Consider the following 22139-nt stretch of genomic DNA (forward strand, 5'->3'; position numbering starts at 1 on the left):
GTTTTCGCAATAATTATATTTTGTGGATTTTTTTGGACACTCCTTGCCCGTTTTTTAGCAGATTTCTTTGTGCTTTGTGCTTCACTAACATATTTCTGAGGGGTATGCTACTCAACTTAGTAAATGCCCTTTTTTTTTTTTGTCTTGCACATGTACATTTGAAGGATTTCACAGTATTTGTCTTGACACGTGGGACATGGGATTAACACGTCTGTGAAAGCTGTTAGAGAAGAAACTCTACCGTGTGTTTCTGATTGTTTAATGGCTCCGATTCTTTTAAAATTCCCCTAGTTTTTGGTTTTTTTTTTTATCTTCCATCCCGTTTAGTTGAAGCCATACACATTATAGTCATCGTGTGACAGGCGTGCTTGCATCCTCAGAGATCACTTAGATTGGGAAAATACCTTTTGCTTTCTTGCAGTTTGAGCCCGAGGAGCAGGGAAACACGTGCACGGCCCATGTAATGTATAGCAGCTCCGCACAATAAGTGTTCCCTTCAATTATATTCTATCACTTCTGAATAAAGGGGCCCTTTTCTTTTTTAGCATTCCTTGTTTTGTTTTTATACTTGTAACAGGAAATTCTTGTGGCGTAAATCATTTTTGTACTAAGTAGAACCAATACAGAAAAGGCATCATAAACCCTCTCCTGGCAGTGGGAATTATTTTCAGGCGGCCTTTTCCATCCAGCAGTGCTAAGGGCCTGTGTCTGTTTTTCTTTTTCTCCTTTATTTCTTTTTATTTGCAACAGGGCTGTCAAATAAAATTAAATAAGTAGAAAATGTGTTCTGTCAAAACAGGGAAATACTGTTGTTTGAGCTAATGTAATATTTCTGTTCTTTTATCAAGGACACCTCTTAATGCAAAATACAACCCGAGCTAATAGCAAAGGCGCATTCATTATAAGCAAATGTTTCACTTGTTTATTTTTATATATTTTATGTTTATATTTTTATCGAATATACTTATTTATCCATATTTCCATAACGACCATGGGCAGTAAAATTACGTCCTAGCGGTCATAACGTTACTGCCCGCGGTCTTCCAGCAGCAGCATGCCGCGATCGGCGCACATCTCAGCTGATTTTCACAGCTGAGAAGTGTGCCTGCTAGGCACGAGCAGAATCGTTATCTGCTCGTGCCATTTAACCCCTGTAATGGCGCTGTCAATATGTGACAGCGCCATTATAAACACGATTGCGGTAAAGTTTTACTTACCGCCCGATACCGGAAGTCACGTGACATGATCACGTGACTTCCAGTGGTTGTCATAGTAGCACAGGGTCATGTGATGACTCCTGTGCTAGACATGAACCACTTTCACTTTCGCTTTGTACAGAGGCCAGGGAAGCAGGAAGTGCACGTATCTGCTGTTTACAGCTATGTAGCTGTGATCAGCAGATAGTGCAGAGCGATCGGATTGCTGATCGCTATAGCCCCCTAGAGGGACTAGTAAAATAAAATATACACACATTTGGTATCGCCGCGTTCACATACGCCCGATCTATCAAAATATAAAATCAATTTATCTGATCAGTAAACGGCGTAGCGGCAAAAAAATTCCAAATGCCAAAATGACGGTTTTTTGTCGCCACAACTTTTGCGCAAAATGCAATAACAGGCGATCAAAACGTAGCATCTGCGCAAAAATGGTACCGTTAAAAACGTCAGCTCGAGTCGCAAAAAATAAGTTGTCACTGAGCCATAGATCCCGAAAAATGAGAACGCTACGGGTCATGGAATATGGCGTAAAACGTGCGCCACTTTTTTCAGACAAACTTCCGGATTTTTTTAACCCCTTATATAAAAGTAAACCTATACATGTTTGGTGTCTACGAACTCGAACTGACCTGAGGCATCACACCCACACATCACTTTTACCATACAGTGAACACAGTAAATAAAATATCTCAAAAACAATAGTGCTATCGCACTTTTTTTGCAATTTTTCTGCATTTGGAATTTTTTTGCCGTTTTCCAGTACACTATATGGTAAAACCTATGGTTTCATTGCTTGTTCCGCAAAAAATGAGCCCTCACATGACCATATTGACTGAAAAATAAAAAAGTTACGTCTCTCAGAAAAAGAATGGCGAAAAAAAATGGAAAGCGAAAAATCGGCCGGTCGTGAAGGGGTTAATTGTATTAAATAAATCAAAAATGTATATCTATCTAGCCTTAATTTTCTTGGGAATTTATAGTGCTGCCCTTTTTTGTGGATATATTCCTCGAGGTTGCATGTGATTAGTCTCCACCAAGCCTACATCCGGGGCACTAATATACTGCTGCTGCTTTAACCCTTTTTTTTCCTTAACTGTTTTCTGTCCATTGTTTAAACAATCTTAACATTTAGTTATAGCACCACTCCTGTCTTTTTGTTATTTTTACTGCTTTAGTGGTACTTTAAGTTTCAAGTTCCTTGACTCTACCTTTTATACTCACCCCCCGGCGTCTTTATCTTCTATTACAACCCCTTATTTCGGTCTCCAGTGGTTTGTTACCTGCTGGCTGTTCCAGTGTTTTATGGAGCACACCGGAAATCAGTCTTCAATGTAAGTCTACGGATGCATCGGTCTGGCTCTCATAGTTTTGCATTGAGAGATTACGACGTATCTTATGTCTTCTGGCCAGTCAGAAGTTGCAGTTACAAAATGGCACCAGGGGGACTGAAGTGGAATCGGGAAAAAGTGAATACACCGGAGAGTGGGTATATTACTAGGGTCAGGGACTTGGGTTATGTGCCCACGATTAGGGTTAGTGGTGTATTTTTGTTGTGTTCAACCTCGTAGGGGACTCGAGCATCTACGCATGAGAAATTGACATGCTGTGGATAGTAAACCTGCACCGCAGGTCAGGTTATGCAGTGTTATTAAGAAGCACAGTAGGCATAGGATTCCCTCTCTGCTTGTACTATACAATGCGGCGTTTTGGATGCAGCAAAAATTTACTGCATGCAAAGAGCTAATAATCCTGATCGTGGACACATACCCCTAGATTAAAAACACCACTCCAACGCTGAAAAAACAAACGCTGGAGTGGTGCTTTAAACGTTACAAATAAGTGTTACTTTTCTTTGATGAAAAAAAAACATTTTCAGCAGCTAATACCATTTTTAAAGGTGAGTACACATTTTTTTTAAACAGCACAGGTTAATGTAAAAAACAATTTAAGGCTTTCATTTAATTTATGTGCACACGCTGAGGTTTTTCTAGGCAAAGCCAGGTTAGGAAAAAGCCAGTGACTTTGCACTTGTATTTTTTTTTTTTCCTCCCTTTCTTCCAAGAGCTATAACTTTTGTATTTTTCTGCTAACCTAGCCTACTCGAGCTTGATTTTGTGTAACGAGTTGTACTTTTGGATAACACTGTTCATTTTAACATTCAGTGTACTGGAAAACAGGAGAAAAAAAAATTAAGTGTGGTGAAATTGCAACAAATGCCCTGGCAATATGATTCTCCACGTCAGTACAATCACAAAAACATTAACTTGGGTCACCAAGAACTGCAGCGACTGAAAAACCGCAATTCTAGCATTTTAAATTTTTTATTGTTATGACATTGGGTTAATTAATTATGTATTTTGATAAATCAGGGTTTTATGGACACAGTAATACTTCATATAATTATTTTTTTATTTTGTTTATTTTCAGTGAGGGAAAATGGTATTGTGATTTATTTAATTTTAGCTTTTTTAGAGGACTTGAACCCAGTTTTGCAATATATAATAAAAATTGCAATCTTATAATTTTCATAATGGCAATCACAGTGGCATTACGCCGGTTCTCAACTACCATGGCAACTCTTTGGCTCCCAATACTTAAGCAGTGGGATTATCAATGCGTTTTAAATACTGCTGTTGGAGATCAAAGGGAACCTGTCACCAGATTTGGTGACTATAAGCTGTGGTCGTCACCAGTGAGCTCTTATGTACAGCATTCTAACATGCTGTATATAAAAGCCCAGGCCGCTGTGTAGAACGTAAAAATGACTTTATAATACTTACCTAAACGGTCGGTACGGTGAAGACAGGTCAGATAGGTTGCACCATCCTCCGGATGCGGCTCCTCCTCTTTCGGCCATCTTTGTCCTCCTTCTTCTGAAGCCGGGGTGCATGATGCGTCCTATGTCATGCACACGTGCCGGCATTGAGGTCCTGCGCAGACGCACTTTGATCTGCCCTGAAAGATTGCCGAAAGAGGAGACGCCGCACCCCAAGAACAGAGCCACCCATCTGACCCGTCTGCACTATACCGACCAGTTAGGTAAGCATTATAAAGTCATTTTTACTTTCTACTCAGTGGCCTGTGCTCTTATATACAACATGTTAGAATGCTGTATATAAGAACCAACTGGTGGTGGCCGCAGCTTATGGTCACCAAATCTGGTGACAGGCTCCCTTTAAAAGCAGCATTTAAGGGATTAACAGCAGCAGATGGACCTCCAGAGACAGATGTTAGCTGTGTAACACAGCCACCATCTGCCCTAATGATGAGGCCAGGCTCCTGACCCCACATCATACATAGGAACTTAATATAGGGGTTAAATGTGTAGGAACTTTTTAAGGAGGTTTGTCTAAGGCTGTGTAAACATAGTTTTTAAATGTATTCAAAAAGTTTTTAAAGCCTTTTTGAAGAGGTATATAAGGTGGATTTTGGGTAGGATCATTTACAAAAAAACGCCTAAAAACCCTGTTAAAATAGGTTAATGAGCCAATTGGCTTCTATATTAAAACATATGCAAAAGCTTTGTTCTTTTTGCATATATTTGCCCGGTTTACATCTGGGTACAGTTCCCGCCACTATACTAAAACACCGTTCCCAGTGGGGTGTGATCCTCGCCATTATAGCCACTTTCTGCACATTTTGGGGTGTACTTCTAATTCTTCTTGTTAATCTACTAGGTAAACAAGTGTCCGGTAAAAAGTTAATGTTCTGTTCTAAAATAAACAACCTAATTTTCTTATGTTTTAATCAGATGACTCTTCTCCTGAAATTTTACAAGTTCAGTCCCAGAAACAACGTGTCTATCATGATTTACTGCTTATTTTTATTCCAGTGGAATTATAATGTGTATATTAGTTTTGAAACAATATCCAGTTACAGCTGTCATAATGTTAAGTGAAGTGATTGAGGAAAATGGATTTATTCAGTCTGCTTATTTTTATAAGGTTTCTTCTTGATATCAGATAAATATACTGTTATCATTGCAGGCAAACTAACTCAGGTAGTGTTTGGGCACTGGGACGTGGTGACATGCTTGGCCCGATCTGAATCTTACATCGGAGGAGACTGTTACATCCTTTCAGGATCAAGAGATGCCACCCTGCTATTGTGGTACTGGAATGGCAAAAGCAATGGCATTGGGGACAATCCAAACAGTAAGTAGTTTCTTACAGTATACTACTAATTACAGTCCTGTGAGAAACCAAGGACGACCCATGCAAAGGTTTTATGTTTCACACATTAACACGTCAATATTTTACCCTTAAAATATAGAGCTGATGTAATTAAACCGAAAAAAGCTCACAAAATCGACTTTCCAAAAATGCATTAAAAAAATCACAGATATGCAATTTCCTAAAAAGCTAGTAGCCTTAACACTGTTTAACTGGAAAAACTGTTTCCTTTATGTAATTGGAGTTCATATTTAATATATAGTTCTACAGCATTGTAAAGTAATTTGCCTGTGTGTGTTCTGCAGCGCTCTCGGGCCACACACATTACGGTTATTTATTTCCTTTTTTTTGACTGATTTAAGCCTTATTGGCCCCAAATCAACTCATCTGTAGCCTCTATTAGCCAATAAAGATGGCCGCGATTTCCCTATTTTATATTCTTCCTGTAATTGCCTCGTGACCACAGTCCCTGTATAAGTGTGTAGTCTTTGGCTGACCCTATTCTTTGTTAAATTGGAGTCTTGCTTATTGCCAAACAATAGGAAAGGGACATCAATACAAAGTTACAATCTTAAGGTCACAAATGTCATTCTAGTTTCAGCATACACTGATATTTACAGATTAATTTATATGCTGTGTTACTGTCCTGTACTGGTTCGGTATCATACGGATTCTGAATTACAGCCTGAATTATAGTCCAAAACTATATTCAGTTTTACTGTGTTTAAGGATGAAATCTCCCAACAGGTGGCTCAGTGGTTAGCATTGCAGCCTTGCAGCGCTGGGGTCCTGGGTTCAATTCCCACCAAGGACCCCATCTGCAAGGAGTTTGTATGATCTCCCTGTGTTTGCGTGGGTTTCCTCCGGGTACTCCGGTTTCCTCCCACACTCCAAAAACATACTGATATGGACCTGAGATTGTGAGCCCCAATGGGGACAGTGTTGCCAATATATGTAAAGTGCTATGTAATTAATAGCGCTATATAAATTAATAAATATTATTATTTATTATCCCATATTGTCCGAAAACTTATATAGATCTTTTTTTATACCACATACTGTACTATCAGGAACGTTATAGGGTACAGTTTGTGAGAAGAAGCCCATGTCTTGGCATCTGGATTTACTTTTCACTTTATTAATTGCACTAACGGAAGAGCAACTTTTCAAAACCGCTGTTCTTTTTTGAGTATAGCAATTGAAGGGAATCTGTCAACAGGTTTCTGCACTGTAACCTGAGAGTAGCATAATGTAAAGACAAATACCCTGATTCCATTTATATATCACTTACTGGGCTGTTTAGTGTAGATTTGTAAAAATCACTGTTTAATCAGCAGTAGATTATCATTAGAGGACTACTTGGCGTGCTGCCAGGTAGTCCAGCATATTCATGAGCTCTGCATAACCCCACCCACACCACTGATTCACAGTTTTTTGTGTACACTGTACATGGGCAGAAAGCTGCAGTGTTATGGGCGGGGCTATAGAACTCAATATTCAAATGACTGCTAGATCTGCAGCAAAGAAAACATTTATTTTATCAAAATGACAGCAAACAGCTCAACAAGTGACACATCTCTGGAATCAGGGTCTCTGTCTCTACATATTGCTGCTCTCAGACGGGGAGAAAAAACCTGCTGACAGATTCCCTTTAAGTTAAAAAATAGCATAAAATTAACTGCAATGGCATGTTGCTGAATATATCAATATTCTGATCATTTTATTGAAAATAGTTTGTCCACATAAATCTGTTATACTAAAACTGCATTCATACAGAAGCCGAGTTATAGAAAGGCATCTAGGAGGTGTGTTGTTTTCAGTCGAAGTAACATGTCACTTCTTAAGCCTGCTTTACACGGGATGACCGATCGTGCGATTTCACGATCGATCGTACCCGCCCCCGTCGTTTGTGCGTCACGGGCAATTGATTGCCCGTGGCGCACAAACTCGTTAACCCCCCGTCACATGTACGTACCTCCCATGCGACGTCGCTGAGGGCGGCGAACATCCACTTCTGAAGGGGGAGGGACGTTCGGCGTCACAGCGACGTCACGCGGTGGCCAGCCAATAGAAGCGGAGGGGCGGTGATGAGCGGGACGTAAACATCCTGCCCACCTCTTCCTTACACATAGCCGGCGGGAGCCGCGGGATGCAGGTAAGCGATGTTCATCATTCCCGTGGTGTCACACGGAGCAACGTGAGATGCCATGGAAACAATGAACACTCGGCGCCATGTTTCATAAACGATTTTATGAAACCTAGCGACGAGTACATGACTCACGATTTGTGAGCGATACTGCGTCGCTAGGCGGTGTCACACAGGCCGATGTCGCAAACTATGCCGGATGTGCGTCACAAAAACCGTGACCCCGACGATCTATCGCACGATAGATCATCTCGTGTAAAGCACCCTTTAGAACGCACGCTTCGGGCAGCAGCCGAATCGCTGCGTTCTAATACACCACGTGCGCACATCTCATGCACAATCTTCATAGATTGTGCTGGGGACGCAGGACGCATGCAGTTGCAAAACGCAGCGTAACTGCATGCAATACGCACACATGCGCACATAGCCTTAGGTGGCTAAAATTAGGCCTTGTGCACATATTGGGTATTTGGTGAGTTTTTACCTCAGTATAATAGAAACACGGGTACCACTTCTGCATTTTGTACACACTCCTGGTTTTGACTTCAAAATACGAAGATAAAAAACTTACCAAACACGAACTGTGCACGAGGCTTAACAGGGCATTTACTTCAGTAGTACAATTTAATTTGTACACTGTGAAAATTGTATCCAGCATTGTACACTCTTGGGTGTCTTCATGCAGTTTTGCATCAAAGTGTAATATTTTGTTAAACTCTAACTTTAGATGCACAAAACCTGCTAAAAACACAATTAGAAGATGTGCACAATTCATACAATAGATGTAGTAAAAATAGGTACATTTAAAGAGAACCTTTCGATTCTAAGAAAACTGCAAGAAGTGACAGTAGATGAAATTCTAACACTTTTCTCTAATTCTTGTCATTAGCAAGCTCGTTGGTTTCTGTCAGTATTGCAGGGGTGCACTTTTAAGGCCTCTTTACACACTGCAACATCGCTAGCGATATCACTGTAACGTCACCGGTTTTGTGTGTGACACGCATCAGCGACCTGGCCCCCGCTGTGAGATCGCTGATCGCTACAAGTCGTTCAGGACCATTCTTTGGTAATTTGTTTCCCGCTGCGCAGCATGTATCAGTGTGTTTGACACCGTTACAACAACATCGTTAGCGATCCAGCCCATAGGCGTGCTAGCGTTCCCTTTCCAGTGAGGTCGTTCTGCAGGTCCGTATCGCTGCTGCGTCGTTGGCCAGATCTACCTGTTTGACAGCTCACCAGCGACTCTTAGAGACTTTCCAGCGATCCCGGCCAGGTTGCGATTGCTGGTGGGATCGCTAGAAAGTCTGTGTGTAAAGGGGCCTTTAGTGTCACTTTTTTTCCAGTGAGCTCAGTATCTGGTGAAGTTTGGGATGTACCATCCAAGAGAGGGGGATTGATTCTGTACAGCATCTGATTGGCAACTGGAACTTTGTGCTTAGGTCTGCAGGATTTAGGGTGCACTCATCAATTTGCCTGTTTTCTCAAATTGCTTGTCCATTGAATATAATGAGAAACTCTATAAACAGATTGGTAAAGTGAATTGTTTCACAAATGCTAATCAGAGAGATGCAAATCAGATGATATTTTCCTTCTTTCAACCAGGAGTCTGAACTTTACTTGAAACAATTGTTATTACAATAAGATGATCGACAGAATACACAGATCCGTTAAGATAAGAGGACATAACTATTTATAAAGGGTTAATCTGCTATTCGGAAGACACAGCAGCTTATGAAGGGTTAATCTAAGTTTCTCACTGCATACTAACTGCAGCAGCTGCCAAACCACCCAAAGAAGGTGGTAAGATTGACCTGTACTGCTGCTCCTTTCCTCGTCCTCCTGCAGATGATCCATAATATACAGGGATCAATCTGATTTTGCACATATATCTACATTCAGAATTAAGTAAAGACTGTCTTGTGTTTAGATACAGCAGTCTCCCGGACTCTCCCTCCCCCCTACCTCCTCCACCCCCCACATACACAATGGTAACTCCCAGCTCAGAAACAGGAAGACTCACATAGATGTGACCTAGTGAGACTGAGATTCCCAACTTAAAGGGAACCAATCATCAGGACTTTCGTATATAACCTAAAGCCAGTGCTATACTGGCACTATCAGGCTGCTTATCTACATCCCTGCAGTTGTCAGCTTGGATGTTTAGGTTTTGAAATCCAAGAAAGTGAAGATTATAAAATGACCAGCTTGTTGAGTGACAGTTGCACTGGAGCAGACAATATAGTCATAGTTATCTCCTCCCTCTGTTAGAATTAGCATAACCATTATACAAACGATTCACTTTCTCTAGCAGGACCTGTGGTGAGGTCATACCCATGTGCTCAGAAGGGGCGGGGCCTCAGCCAACAAAGCTGGATACCAGGTCACATGGGTATGACCTCACACAGGTCCTGCAACAAAGTGAATCGTTTGTATAATACTTATGCTAGTTCTAACAGAGGGAGGGGATAACTATGAATATATGATCTGCTCCAGTGCAACTGTCACTCAAGAAGCTGCTCATTTTATATACTTCACTTTCTTGGATTTCAAAACCTAAACATCCAAGCTGACAACTGCAGGGATGTAGATAAGCAGCCTGATAATGCCAGTATAGCACTGGCTTTAGCATATACAGTGGATCCTTGGATTAGGAGCATAATTCGTTTTAGGACTGTGCTCTTAAACCAAGTTACTCATATCAAAGCGAATTTTCCCATAGCAAATAATTGAAATGCAGACAGTTCGTTCCACAACCCAAAAATATTTACTGTGTTTATACAAACTTATTACAGTAACACAAAATAATGTCCTGTATTCATATAAAGTTATTACAGTGCACTGATACAACATACTATACAGTAAAAAACATTTAAAATAAATTAAACTGCACATTAGCTTACAATAGAATTGTTTGTGTGCGAAAGGTACAATACAAGCAATGTGCTGCACTGGTTAGCAGAAAGAAAGTACATTACTGTATCCACAAATGCAAATTAATAGACATGCTATATAGTATATACTGCACTGTACAATATGCTGTATACAGTAAACAGTACATATGGACAGAAAGTTACCTCCAGAGCAGGTCAGAGCACAGTGAAAGGACAGAACCGGAAGTGTGCGCAGTGGCAATTTGCTCTTATTACAAAGCATTGCTCTTAAACCAAGTTACAAATTTTTAAAAAGCTTTGCTTGTCTTGCAAAACGCTCTCAAACAAGTTACTCTTAAACCAAGGTTCCACTGTATACGAAAATCCTGGTGATTGGTTCCCTTTAAAAAGTTTTATTTCCAACTCCAAGACCCTATGCTATTATGTAGTTGGTGTATTAATAATTTTAGGAAAAACCTCTAATTAGATGTATATCTAAGCTGCAATGCCCTGCACATGAGGTAAGATACATGGCTATATCGTGGAGAACTACTACATTTCTAATTGGAGGTATTTGTTAATATTATTACGCCTGCTACATATTTTGATAGGATCTTGAAGAAGGGAATAACCTTTTAAATCTTCTTATCTTAAAGGGCCATAGCTTTTATTACTAAATTAGTAAGGACATTTTTTTTTAAATGATATATATTTGAGAGGTTTATATTGATTCTTCTATTTCTTTGAGGTTTTCCTGCTTAACTTAACATATTCACCAGAATTGAATGGACCAAAATCTTTGATTATTATACCATTACATTTTTGAGCAGTGGACAAAAGGTCCTGATTAGGCACATGGGGTCATTATATGTGCAGTTTATCTCACCAGTTTTGTAGAATCAAAAGACCCCTCCACAAATGGGACAGAATGCACATATCCTTGATAGTTGGGAAATGAGTGATAAGATGAGGAAAGTTCCTGTATCCTTCTCTGTGGTCACTGATCGTTTTCCAGGGCAAGTGATGGCCGTATAACAGGCGGAGATTTTTCTTCCTAATGTCACCTGCACGTCTATCCGTTACACACAGACCCAGACTGTAAAGCCTTTCCTGCCGCTCACTGACTTTGAGTCGGCCTCTCGAATATTTGAGCTGGTATCATTTGAAAAGTTTAATAAATTGTGGACATTAATATGATGCTCCAGCTCATGGCATTGTGCTTGTGTCTTAGACTGGAACACATCCATCTCCTTATGTAGTCAGGTGTGTATGCTTCACAAAAACAAAACACCCCTTTTATCTTATATAAATTCTGCTACATTTCTCTGGTTTTAAAAATGTTTGGTACAATGATGAATAATTCACAGTAATGTGAGAACAAAGCATTCTATGCTGTGCCAGGCTTTGTTCATCACCGTCCTCCCATTGCGTTGCTGGTGTGTCTGGATAACAGGGTGCTTTACATATCTCGGGTCTACTTCATCACCTTTATGACATGAAGATGAGTATGTTCCTTCTCCACACATAGGGTATGTTCACGTGGCGGCTTTTTTTGACTCCGGCGTACCTGCTGAGTTTTCGTAGCAGAAAACAATTATAGGATAACACAGGTGGTGCTTTTACTGAACCATATTTTTGTTGGATTTTTGCCACCTACATCTTTTTTAATTTTATCTGTATATATAAACTAGTGAGCAGCTTACAAAGTGAAGCCACGTGAAAAATAGTCAAGTGACTTTTTAGCTGCCTCGTTAAAAAAGCTTGCAAACTACCCAATTGAACAGCAAGTCGTATTGACAATACATTGCATTGTAGCATTTTTACGAGCTTTTTCAGGGGGATTTCAGTTACGTAGTGTGAATAAAGCCTTAGAATGATATTAGAATTAGCCCAAACTCAGACTATAAAAGTAAACATAAATATGTAAAACTAAAATAAAAATGTAAAATTCTGAATGTTATATAGGCTTTGATGGACTAAATTATATAAAATGAATATTTATTTATATTTTTACACTTTAACGCTAACTGGGCTTCTCTCTATGTAACACTTTCACCATCGGAGGGGTAAAATGTAACTCTAGATTCTGGAGTTCCAGTTGTTTGTATCATAGAAGTTATGATTTGGTTCCTGTCAGACGCTTGAAGCTCACAATTAATATCAATTGTGTGTCTTGTATATCTCACTAATCATCGCTAGCACACAGCATTAGCTTAAGGAATGAATTGACGTCCTGGACCGTAGTAATGAAGATCACACCTCATGCTTTAATACAAACCCCCCTAACAAGGTGTTTGAGGATTTTTTTTTTCCCCCATCAGCTACTAAAGTGTTACCAGTCATATATTTCATACAGTGCATTAAATGAATACATACGAGCAGCTATTTTACCTAGGTAGAAACCAGTAAAAAGTTCCTTTGTGCGTCTTCAATCAGTACATTAATGCAGGGTACCGGCCCTGCCGCATAAATTTCATCCCTTGCATAGTACAGCATTTGTTGAAAAGGACTATTTTGCATCTTGTCAAGTGTAGAACTAGTATGTGGCTTTTGAAAGGTAATTAAAAATGATTTAAAAACTTCATTATGAAACAGAATATTATGCTGGTGCAGTTTGATCCCATAAGAAATACACTGTAAAAAGGCAGTAATTGCCTAATACAGGGCTGTAGACGGGTTTCATTATATCTGAAACAATGGGATGGAGGCATCACAGTATAAATTTCCCGCTTGTGTGTTCTATCCGCTTCTTTTTGTTGTTTTTTTTTTTTTAATTTTTCCAGTTTTTGTTTTGCATAGTTAACTCTAACATATATAGATGATTTATTTCGGACATTGTTGTTTTTCAACCTCGAAAGCTACTGTGTTTTCAGGCTCGGTCACGGGCACGAGTAAAGCTTACATTGCAGTGTACACACTCTGAGACTATAATGTATGTTGTGACAGCCACAGATCAGAAGGCAGAGCATTTAAGGTTATTTGTGGCAACGTCAGGCTAATTGTGCAGTTGACAAAGCTGAAACTTTCACCTCTCGGAGCTGTTCACTGTTCAAGAAGGCTGGGAGTAATTACAGTGATGAATTCAGCCCTTCACATTGATGCTTGATGGATTATTTAAGTAAAATTTGTTTTGATTTCGGGGGATCAATCCATCTAAATTCTGCAATCCACAGCTACTTGTGTAAAGAAAATAAATAAAGCAGCGGCTTCTCGTCACTGAAGTATCAGACGCGGAGGCCTTCCCACCCCCTGTATGTAGCGGCTCTATATATACAGTGACAACAAGGCACCCAGCAGTGCACAGAACAAATAACATCCGAGCAGCGCTGTCATCCATGCACCGCAGCATCATTCAGTACTTTATATGAGCCATTCCATCACACATATACCATTCACTATATGATGTCTGGATTTTGTATTACTTTAGATATAAAAATATCAATTGTGTTGATTTTATTTATATTTTTTTCTAACTACAGATACCTCTCTGTGTGCAACCGCCCCCCCCCCACCTTACATATTGATTCGTTACATTATTTTTTATTTTACTTAGTTGTTGTAGTTGTTTTTTTTTATACTATTTACGCATCTTTTTCCATCCCTGATGCCCAAATATCAAAGGTCAGCAATTGTCATAAATGTATTTTATGTTCATGTACTAAATGCAGCACAACAGTTCTATACACCAGACGATTGTGTACACCAAAAATAACGCTATAGTATGTTGGCGAGGTGTGTACGCTACGTCGTCTGCCAAAGCAATAGTGCCACCTGATGGTCAACATGTGTAGCACACTATCATCTACCTGCTTACTTAGAAATGGGTTCTTAGCCAGGGTCTGTTCTTTACTTTCATGCATTACCTAGTTCTCCATTTGGTGACTGACCTTTTTAAAGAATTGCTTTTATTCTTTATTCTTGCTGGCATTTCTTTATAATTTTGTAAAAAAAAATAATTAAAAAAAATTGTAATATTTATTACCTTTTTCATTATCTAGGAAGATGATTAAATGAAGTGGTACAATAAAATAAGTAAAATGTTAATGTATACTCTAATAAGACATGGTAATCAGTATATTTGTGCAGGCACATCACGGACAATCGATCATTGTATATATAATATTCACAGAATTTAGACTTTTTGGAAAACATGTCTTAGAGCAATGAATGATTTATTCTTTAGACTATAGTACCAGATATATTGAATATGTAGGAATGATAAAGTTCTGGTTGTAATTTATTAAATGGCATGATTACGTGTGTGTGTATATGTGTGTGTGTGTGTGTGTATATATATGTGTATGTGTGTGTGTATATATATATATATATATATATATATATAGATATAGATATAGATATACGGTAGATGGATATAGATATATATATATATATATAATATACACATCCGTGTGTATATACGTATGTGTATATACGTATGTATGTATATATATATATATATATATATATATATATATATATTTTGATATAGATATAGATATATTGATATAGATATATATATATATTGATATAGATATATATTATTTTTTTTTTCTTTAAAGCGTTTTTAATTGGTTATAGAAACATTGATATCTTGACTAGACATAAACCATAAGTAGGATTCAATGTAGAACACATGACGTTTGTCATTAGGCCAAATTCATACAGGACAGAATAATGCAGTCTGCCCTTTCTTAGGGAGGTGGATCCTCAAGGATTTATATGAAGTCTTACCGAAGGATTAGTTTATTTGGTTGTCATCTTGTAAAATTTGTTGTAATTAAAAAAAAAAAAAAGAAAGAAAAATTATAATAAAAGGAAGATCAAGTGTTGAGGAAGAGCTTGTGTTTATTCTTATTTGCTTTAAATCAGGTTTACGAAAATGATGGCAAGTGCTTTATGTGCAGAAACACTAGACAAAGCAATGAAGGTGGAGGGCGGGTAGGATTTATACTCTCCTATGGTGGCTTTTGCAGGAGGCATTACACTCTTTGGCACTTACCGTACTTACCGCAGTGGCATAGTCTTTAGCACTACCTGATTTGGTGATCCATATTCTGAATAATCTGGTTCCAAGGAGGAGGAAAAGTTCGCAGGAATACTCAGCAGATCCCAATGGATCCACAGACGAAATTAACAAGTTAACAGTTCCTTATTCTTTTTATATAAGAAAAAAATTTTGATCCCCAAACTGGGTTCATCAGTCACAGTAGAAGAAAAGTAAGTGTAAATATTAACTGAATTGTGTAACTGTGGTAGAACCCAGGTATGGCATACTAAAAAAAAAAATAGCCTTAATTCCATTTTTGGGTCCAGTGGTAGATTATTCATTTATTTTTAATCCACTCACGTACCACTTATGTGTCACACAAATTTAGTATAAAGCATACTATTAGGCCTTGTGCGCACTGGGAAATGGAATTTTCTTGAGAAAATTCCGCATGCTCTCAAAGATTACCGCACCCGCGGTAAAAAACCGCGGGAAACCGCACCCGAAAACCGCATGCGGTTTGCTGCGGTTTTACCGCGGTATTATTCGCGGTATTGCCGCGGTTTTGCCGCGTGCGGGTTGGGATGTGCTTTATTGCATTCAATGCAATAAAGCACATTGGAAAAAAAAAAGTCATTTAATTCTGAGATAGTAGATAGACAGAAGAATAGATAGAGGGATAGATAGATAGATAGATGACAGATCGCTGCATTTCCCACGGTCGCCAGTGAGTTCACATTACCGGCCGTGGGAAATGACCGGTAATTACCTCTGCTGTCTGCTGCTTTCATTCAGCGCTGTGTCTGTGACAGTCGTGGCTGGATGTAAGCAGCGCAGGACCTGTGGATTACGGCGGAGCGGTGGATTACGCCGGAGCTTTGGTGCGGGAGGGGTTAATAAAATGGTGAACGAGGCTTGTTTGTTTTATTTAAAATAAAGGATTTTTCGGTGTCTGTGTGTTTTTTTCACTTTACTTACGGGTTGATCATGTCAGCTGTCACATAGACGCTGCCATTATCAAGCCTGGAGTTAATGGCGGTGGTCCCCCACCATCATTAACCCCTTGTATTACCTTGCTGCCACTGCTACACGGTGGCAAGAAGAGCCGAGGACACACCGGTACTGCCGCATAATGCATGCGACAGTCCCGGGGCAGCTGTGGCTGATATTCTCGGCTGCGGGAGGGGGAGTGAGGCAGGGGACATTAACCCTGCCCCTCTCCCTCCCCAGCCTGAGAATACCGGGCCGCCGCTGTGTGCTTACCTCGGCTGGAAGGTAAATATGAAGCGGAGCCCACGTTCTTTGTTTTCTATATTTCCGTTTTCTTTCTATGTGTGTTCTATGTGTCTGTGTCTATGTGTTCTATGTGTCTGTGATGTCTATGTGTGTGTGATCTGTGTGTTTACTCTGCACGGCTTCCTCTTCCTGTAATGACATCACTTCCCTGCAAAACCGCAGACAGGCGATGTACATTACCGGAGGTAAACCGCCAAATACCGCAGGGAGTAACGCAGGAAAACGCAGTGAACCGCACAGAATTTGCTGCCTGCGTTAATCCCTTGTGGGATTTCATGATTAACATTGGAGTCAATGGAGTGAAATCCCGCAGCGATGTGCGGAAAAGAAGTGACATGCACTTGTTTTTGCTGCGGGATTCCCGCAGCAAAACATGAAGCTGTCAAATTCCGCCCAGTGCGCACAGGATTTTTTTTCTCCATAGGATTTGCTGGTGATTCACTGCAGAGATGTTATGAACATTTTCTGCAGCGAAACATGCAGCAAATCCGCGGAAAATCCGCGGCAAAATCCGGTAAGTGCACACATAGCCTTATAGTGACTTTCCCCACACATACGTGCACTTTGTAATGTTCCTTATCTCTGTATTCATATTTACTGGCAACACTTAGATCACATTGATATAGGAACTGCACCTTTTCAAATACAGCGTGAAAATCCAAAGTGCGTATATTCGCTATTAATTGTTAAGAATGACAGGTTGATCGAATCTGGGACTTATAAATGGGTCAAAGGCTATGTGCCCACGTGTGCGCTCTGCACCGCACACAAAAGGTCCGCTTTAGAGCACAGCTGAAAAGCTCTGTTCTGAAGCACCTGGTGCCTGCAGAATTCGTGCGCTCTGCTTTCTGCTTCTCCCTATAGACAGCATGCAAAGCGCACGAAAAAAGTGACATGTCACTTCTTAGAACGCAGCGATTTGGCAGCAGCCGAATCGCTGCGTTCTAATACGCCATGTGCGCACGGCTCCTGCACAATCTCCATAGATTGTGCTGGGGACGCAGGACGCATGCAGTTACGCTGCAGTGCAATATGCAGTATAACTGCATGAAATACGCACGCGTGCGCACATAGCCTTAATCTGCTCATAATGGACCTGTGATTGAAGGGATACTGCTTTATCAAACAATAATGGAACAACACCTCCACTAAGATAAAAGTGCTACATTCTGAATTAGGAAGAGGACCATATATCTGTATTATTATTGGTGAGTAGTGTACTACTGTATGGCTCAGTGGTTAGCACTATTGCTCTGTATGCTTGTATATACCAAGTATATACATATTGGGAATTTACATTGAGCGTATCAGTGGGGAGTAATAATGATAGAGCGCTATGGAATATATAAGCATCAGAAATAAAAAATAAATGCCTAAAATTTATTCCTTACAAAAAAGATATATATTTTCATTTACACATTGAATCAACAGAGGCCGGCATTCACATAGATTCTACCCTGGCTGAAAAAACCCCACACACAAAAAAAAAGCACAAACACAAAAAACCCCACCTTGATGTATAATTCTGTTTTTGTTAATGTATTTTTGACTTATGTTACAAGCGTGTAGTAATTTATAGTAATGAGCTCTAGAACAGGTGGTCAAATAGCCTGCGCTGTAATTTATCAGTTGTGATATTCTGGCCTAATTAACCAGCGTTTTGTAGCTCGGTATATTTCTCCTCAGCGCTGACAGATTAATAGGAAGAGGGCTTGTGCTTAAATCTCCTGGTTGGAGAGACAGAGAGCTAGACTCTATTCGTTTGTTTTATTAGTATTCGCCTAAAACATTGTATTGCTCTGCACCTTCTGCCTATAGAACAAATAAAACCGGAATCTTGCCTTTTCTATAAACCTTCACCATCCACGTTTGCTTTTTAAATTAATACATATTTCGTTTTCCCCCTTTTTGTGAGCTGGGCTAATGCATGCCATATGCAGGAGAATTCCGCCATCGTTGAACACGGTACAATTATTTACCTTGCTTAGTTGCTTAGAAAAATGAATATACCATACGAGCCCCGGGCTATGTCTATAAACAGAGGAAAGAGTGATTTATGCCCGGGAACTACAATTGTGCAATTTAAACCAACCATTTGTGTAATTTAAACCAACCATTTGTGTTAGTAGACTTTGATGCAGGCCAAGTATATTTGGCTAAAAAAAAAACCTATTTGAATAGGAAGTGTGATATGTCTACAATTAGTACTTGAATTTGCAGTTAGTCTAGCAAGACGAGTCCTAACAATAAGAGTAAACACAGCATGTAACTTCATTTATTTTAAAAGGTGTTATGTCATACAGATGTGTCAATGTGGTGGGACCAAATGAAGCAACCCTTCCATCCCTGGTGTGAATGGTTATCTGAGTGGTCTTACATTCCGGGCTAAGAGATGGCAAAGTATAATATTCTGCAGATGAGGGAAGATGGTCTTAGGCGGGCTTTGCACGTTGCGACATCGGTAACAATGTGTTACCGACGCTGCAGCGATAGTCCCCGCCCCCGTCGCAGGTGCGATATCTTGTGATTGCTGCCGTAGCGAACATTATCGCTACGGCAGCTTCACATGCACTCACCTGCCCTGCGATGTCGCTCTGGCCGGCGAACCGCCTCCTTACTAAGGGAGCGGGTCGTGCGGCGTCATATCGATGTCACACGGCAGGCGGCCAATAGAAGCGGAGGGGCGGAGATGAGCGGGACGTAAACATCCCGCCCACCTCCTTCCTTCCACATAGCCGGCCGGGACGCAGGTAAGAGATGTTCCTCGCTCCAGCGGCTTCACACACAGCGATGTGTGCTGCCTGCTGGAACGAGGAACAACATCGTACCGTCGCAGCAGCGGCATTATGGAAATGTCGAACCCTACACTGATCATACGATAACGACGCTTTTGCGCTCATTAATCATATGTAAAAGGATTTACACACTATGATGTCAACAGCGACGCCGGATGTGCGTCACTTTCGATTTGACCCCATCGACATCGCACCTGCGATATCGTAGTGTGCAAAGCCCGCCTTATTCTACAATCTCAGCCTCATTTGTGAACTTTGTCAGACTCTTATTGGGCTAAAATTTTATTTTAATTGAGGAGGTTGTATGTGTGATGACAGGACTAAAAGTATATAGAGGACGATTCTAAAGTACAAGAAGGTGAGCCAAATTTTTTGTTTGTGTATTTTCTGCATTGAAACTTGTCTGATTAAGATTAGTTGTCAATACTATTATAAAATGTATCAAGGAGGCAAAATTTTACCAAATGTTTAATATAGCGCAAGTGTCACGGTGGTACGCATTGCTTAAAATATCCTAAAATATGACTTTCTGTTTCAGAATCATACACACCATTAAAGGGTATCTGTTACCAACTTACCAGGTTTTTGGTACCTCATCTAAGAGCTCTATGTTGTTGGTGCCGAGAACCTTATTCCAATAATGTATCACTTATGCTGATCTAGCAGTGCTCAGGATGCTGAGCTGTGTATAACCCCTCCCACTGCAGTGATTGGCAGCTTTTTGTGTACTCTGTACATAGGCAGAAAGCTGCTAATCTGTGGTGGGTGCGAGGTTACAGCAGTTGACTAGGAGGTACATGAAACTTACTGGTTGTTATCTACTGCTGATAACAAACAGTAAGTGGCACACTGCTGGACTCAAAGCCTCAGCCCCTACATCATGCTGGTTTCAGATTACATAGCAAAATCCTGCTGTCCGATTTCTTTTAACAACTTTGATTTGCTTTTAAAGGGGTTTCCCAGGTGACCAGATATGTAAAAAGTAACAATCTCAGTCATATTAATCTACCGGCAACCACCTTGATCCAGCACAGGCTGCTCCATTATCTGTTGTGAGACTGTGACCGGGGTTATCTATGACGGCCGGTATGTCTCGCCCCGGTTGTGCTCACTCCATGATAGAAAGTAAATCCACTATAGGGTTAATGCTGTTTCCCTACAGGCTGAAGGAAGGGTTAAATAGAATCAGGAACAAGGGCAGGTGTGCCGGGTGTGAGGGAGTGAACAGAACTCCCTGAGTTTTCTGCTGGAGAGGCACATGTATTTTGTTATAGACTTTTGTTTGGACATTAAAACCGTGTGCTGCGAACCTTAATGCCTGGATCCCGTGTCTTCTGCTGCGCAGCCGACCGTGCTACCTCACATATGGTGGAGAATCGGCGGGCATGACAGCCGGTGAGGTGTAGCATCCATCCCTGGTGACCCGGTAGCACATGTCCTGGATTCGAGCGGCTATACTACAGCCCAAACCCAGCGACGCCATGGAAGACATACTAAGGCTGCAGCAACAGACTAATGCACAGCTACAAGAGGCTAATGCACAGCAACAACAGGCTAATGCACAGCAACAACAGGCTAATGCACAGCAGCAACAGACCAATGCACACCTGCTCCGGGCGTTGGAACGTCAGCAGCAATCCTTGCAAGTGCAGGAAAAAAAACTCCAAGAACAGATGGATCAGGCCAATGCACGTCAGCAGCAAGCCTTGCAATTGCAGGAAAAAAGGCACCAAGAACAGATGGTTCTCCTGGCCAAGTCGATCCATGCCGGACCGGCAGCAACAACCCCGGGACCGGGTGACGACGGCAGCGTCCGGAAAGCGGTGAGACAAGCGTTGCACTTGCAAAAGATGACCCCGGGTGATGATGTGGAAGCGTTCCTGGCGGTGTTTGAGCGGGTGGCCGAGCGGGAAAAGCTGCCGACCCCGCAGTGGGCTGAGGTATTGTCGCCCTATCTGACGGGGGAACCCCAAAAAGCGTACCTGGACCTCTGTACCGAGGACGCCATTGACTATGTGACCCTGAAAGCCGAAATACTGGCTCGGTTGGGGGTGAATACCTATGTACGGGCTCAGCGGGTAAATCAGTGGTTCTTTGAGGAAGCCAAACCCGTACGCTCCCAGGCCTATGACTTGTTGCATCTTGTAAAAAAGTGGTTGCAGCCTGACACGCTGAGCCCGGCGCAAATGGTGGAAAGGGTAGTAGTGGATCGTTTTGTGCGCACTTTACCCGTCACCGTTCAACGGTGGGTAGGACGGGGTGACCCGAGTACCCTGGACCAATTAGTGTCCCTGGTAGAGCGGCATGTGGCTACGCAGGACTTGATACGGGACACTGAGACTTTGTGTACCGCCCGTCGGTCCGGCCCCTCCAAGCCTAGGGCCAAGGACCCACCGCTGACAACGGTGCAGGAGTCCCCTACCGTCCCGTCTGAGGACGCGGCCGCCATTCCTGAAGTCCGGAAGGTTCTGTACCCTAAACGACAACCCGTCAAGGGGGTTTCCGTCCCCATTAGATGTTGGCGGTGCCAGCGGGTGGGACATATGGAAGCCCAGTGTCCACTCACCACGGAGCCCATGGATTGTGGGGTTACCCGGCGGGGTTCAATGTATGCTCAGGTGGTGTGTACCGCTGACCTGGCCTCCCCAGAGAC

The 22139-nt window shown here is 41.2% G+C and overlaps 1 protein-coding gene across 2 annotated transcripts in view; it reads left to right on the forward strand.

Moving 5' to 3' along the window:
• The window catches only part of LRBA (LPS responsive beige-like anchor protein), an 805540-nt gene that overhangs the window by 715542 nt on the left and 67859 nt on the right, over positions 1 to 22139 (forward strand). For both annotated transcript variants that reach the window (XM_075347936.1, XM_075347944.1), the window contains exon 50: positions 5207 to 5374. In XM_075347936.1, the coding sequence (XP_075204051.1) occupies positions 5207 to 5374 (168 nt within the window). The remainder of the gene's footprint in view (positions 1 to 5206; positions 5375 to 22139) is intronic.

The sequence above is a fragment of the Anomaloglossus baeobatrachus genome, chromosome 1, assembly GCF_048569485.1.
Source record: "Anomaloglossus baeobatrachus isolate aAnoBae1 chromosome 1, aAnoBae1.hap1, whole genome shotgun sequence".
In the NCBI taxonomy this organism is placed as follows: Eukaryota; Metazoa; Chordata; class Amphibia; order Anura; family Aromobatidae; genus Anomaloglossus; species Anomaloglossus baeobatrachus.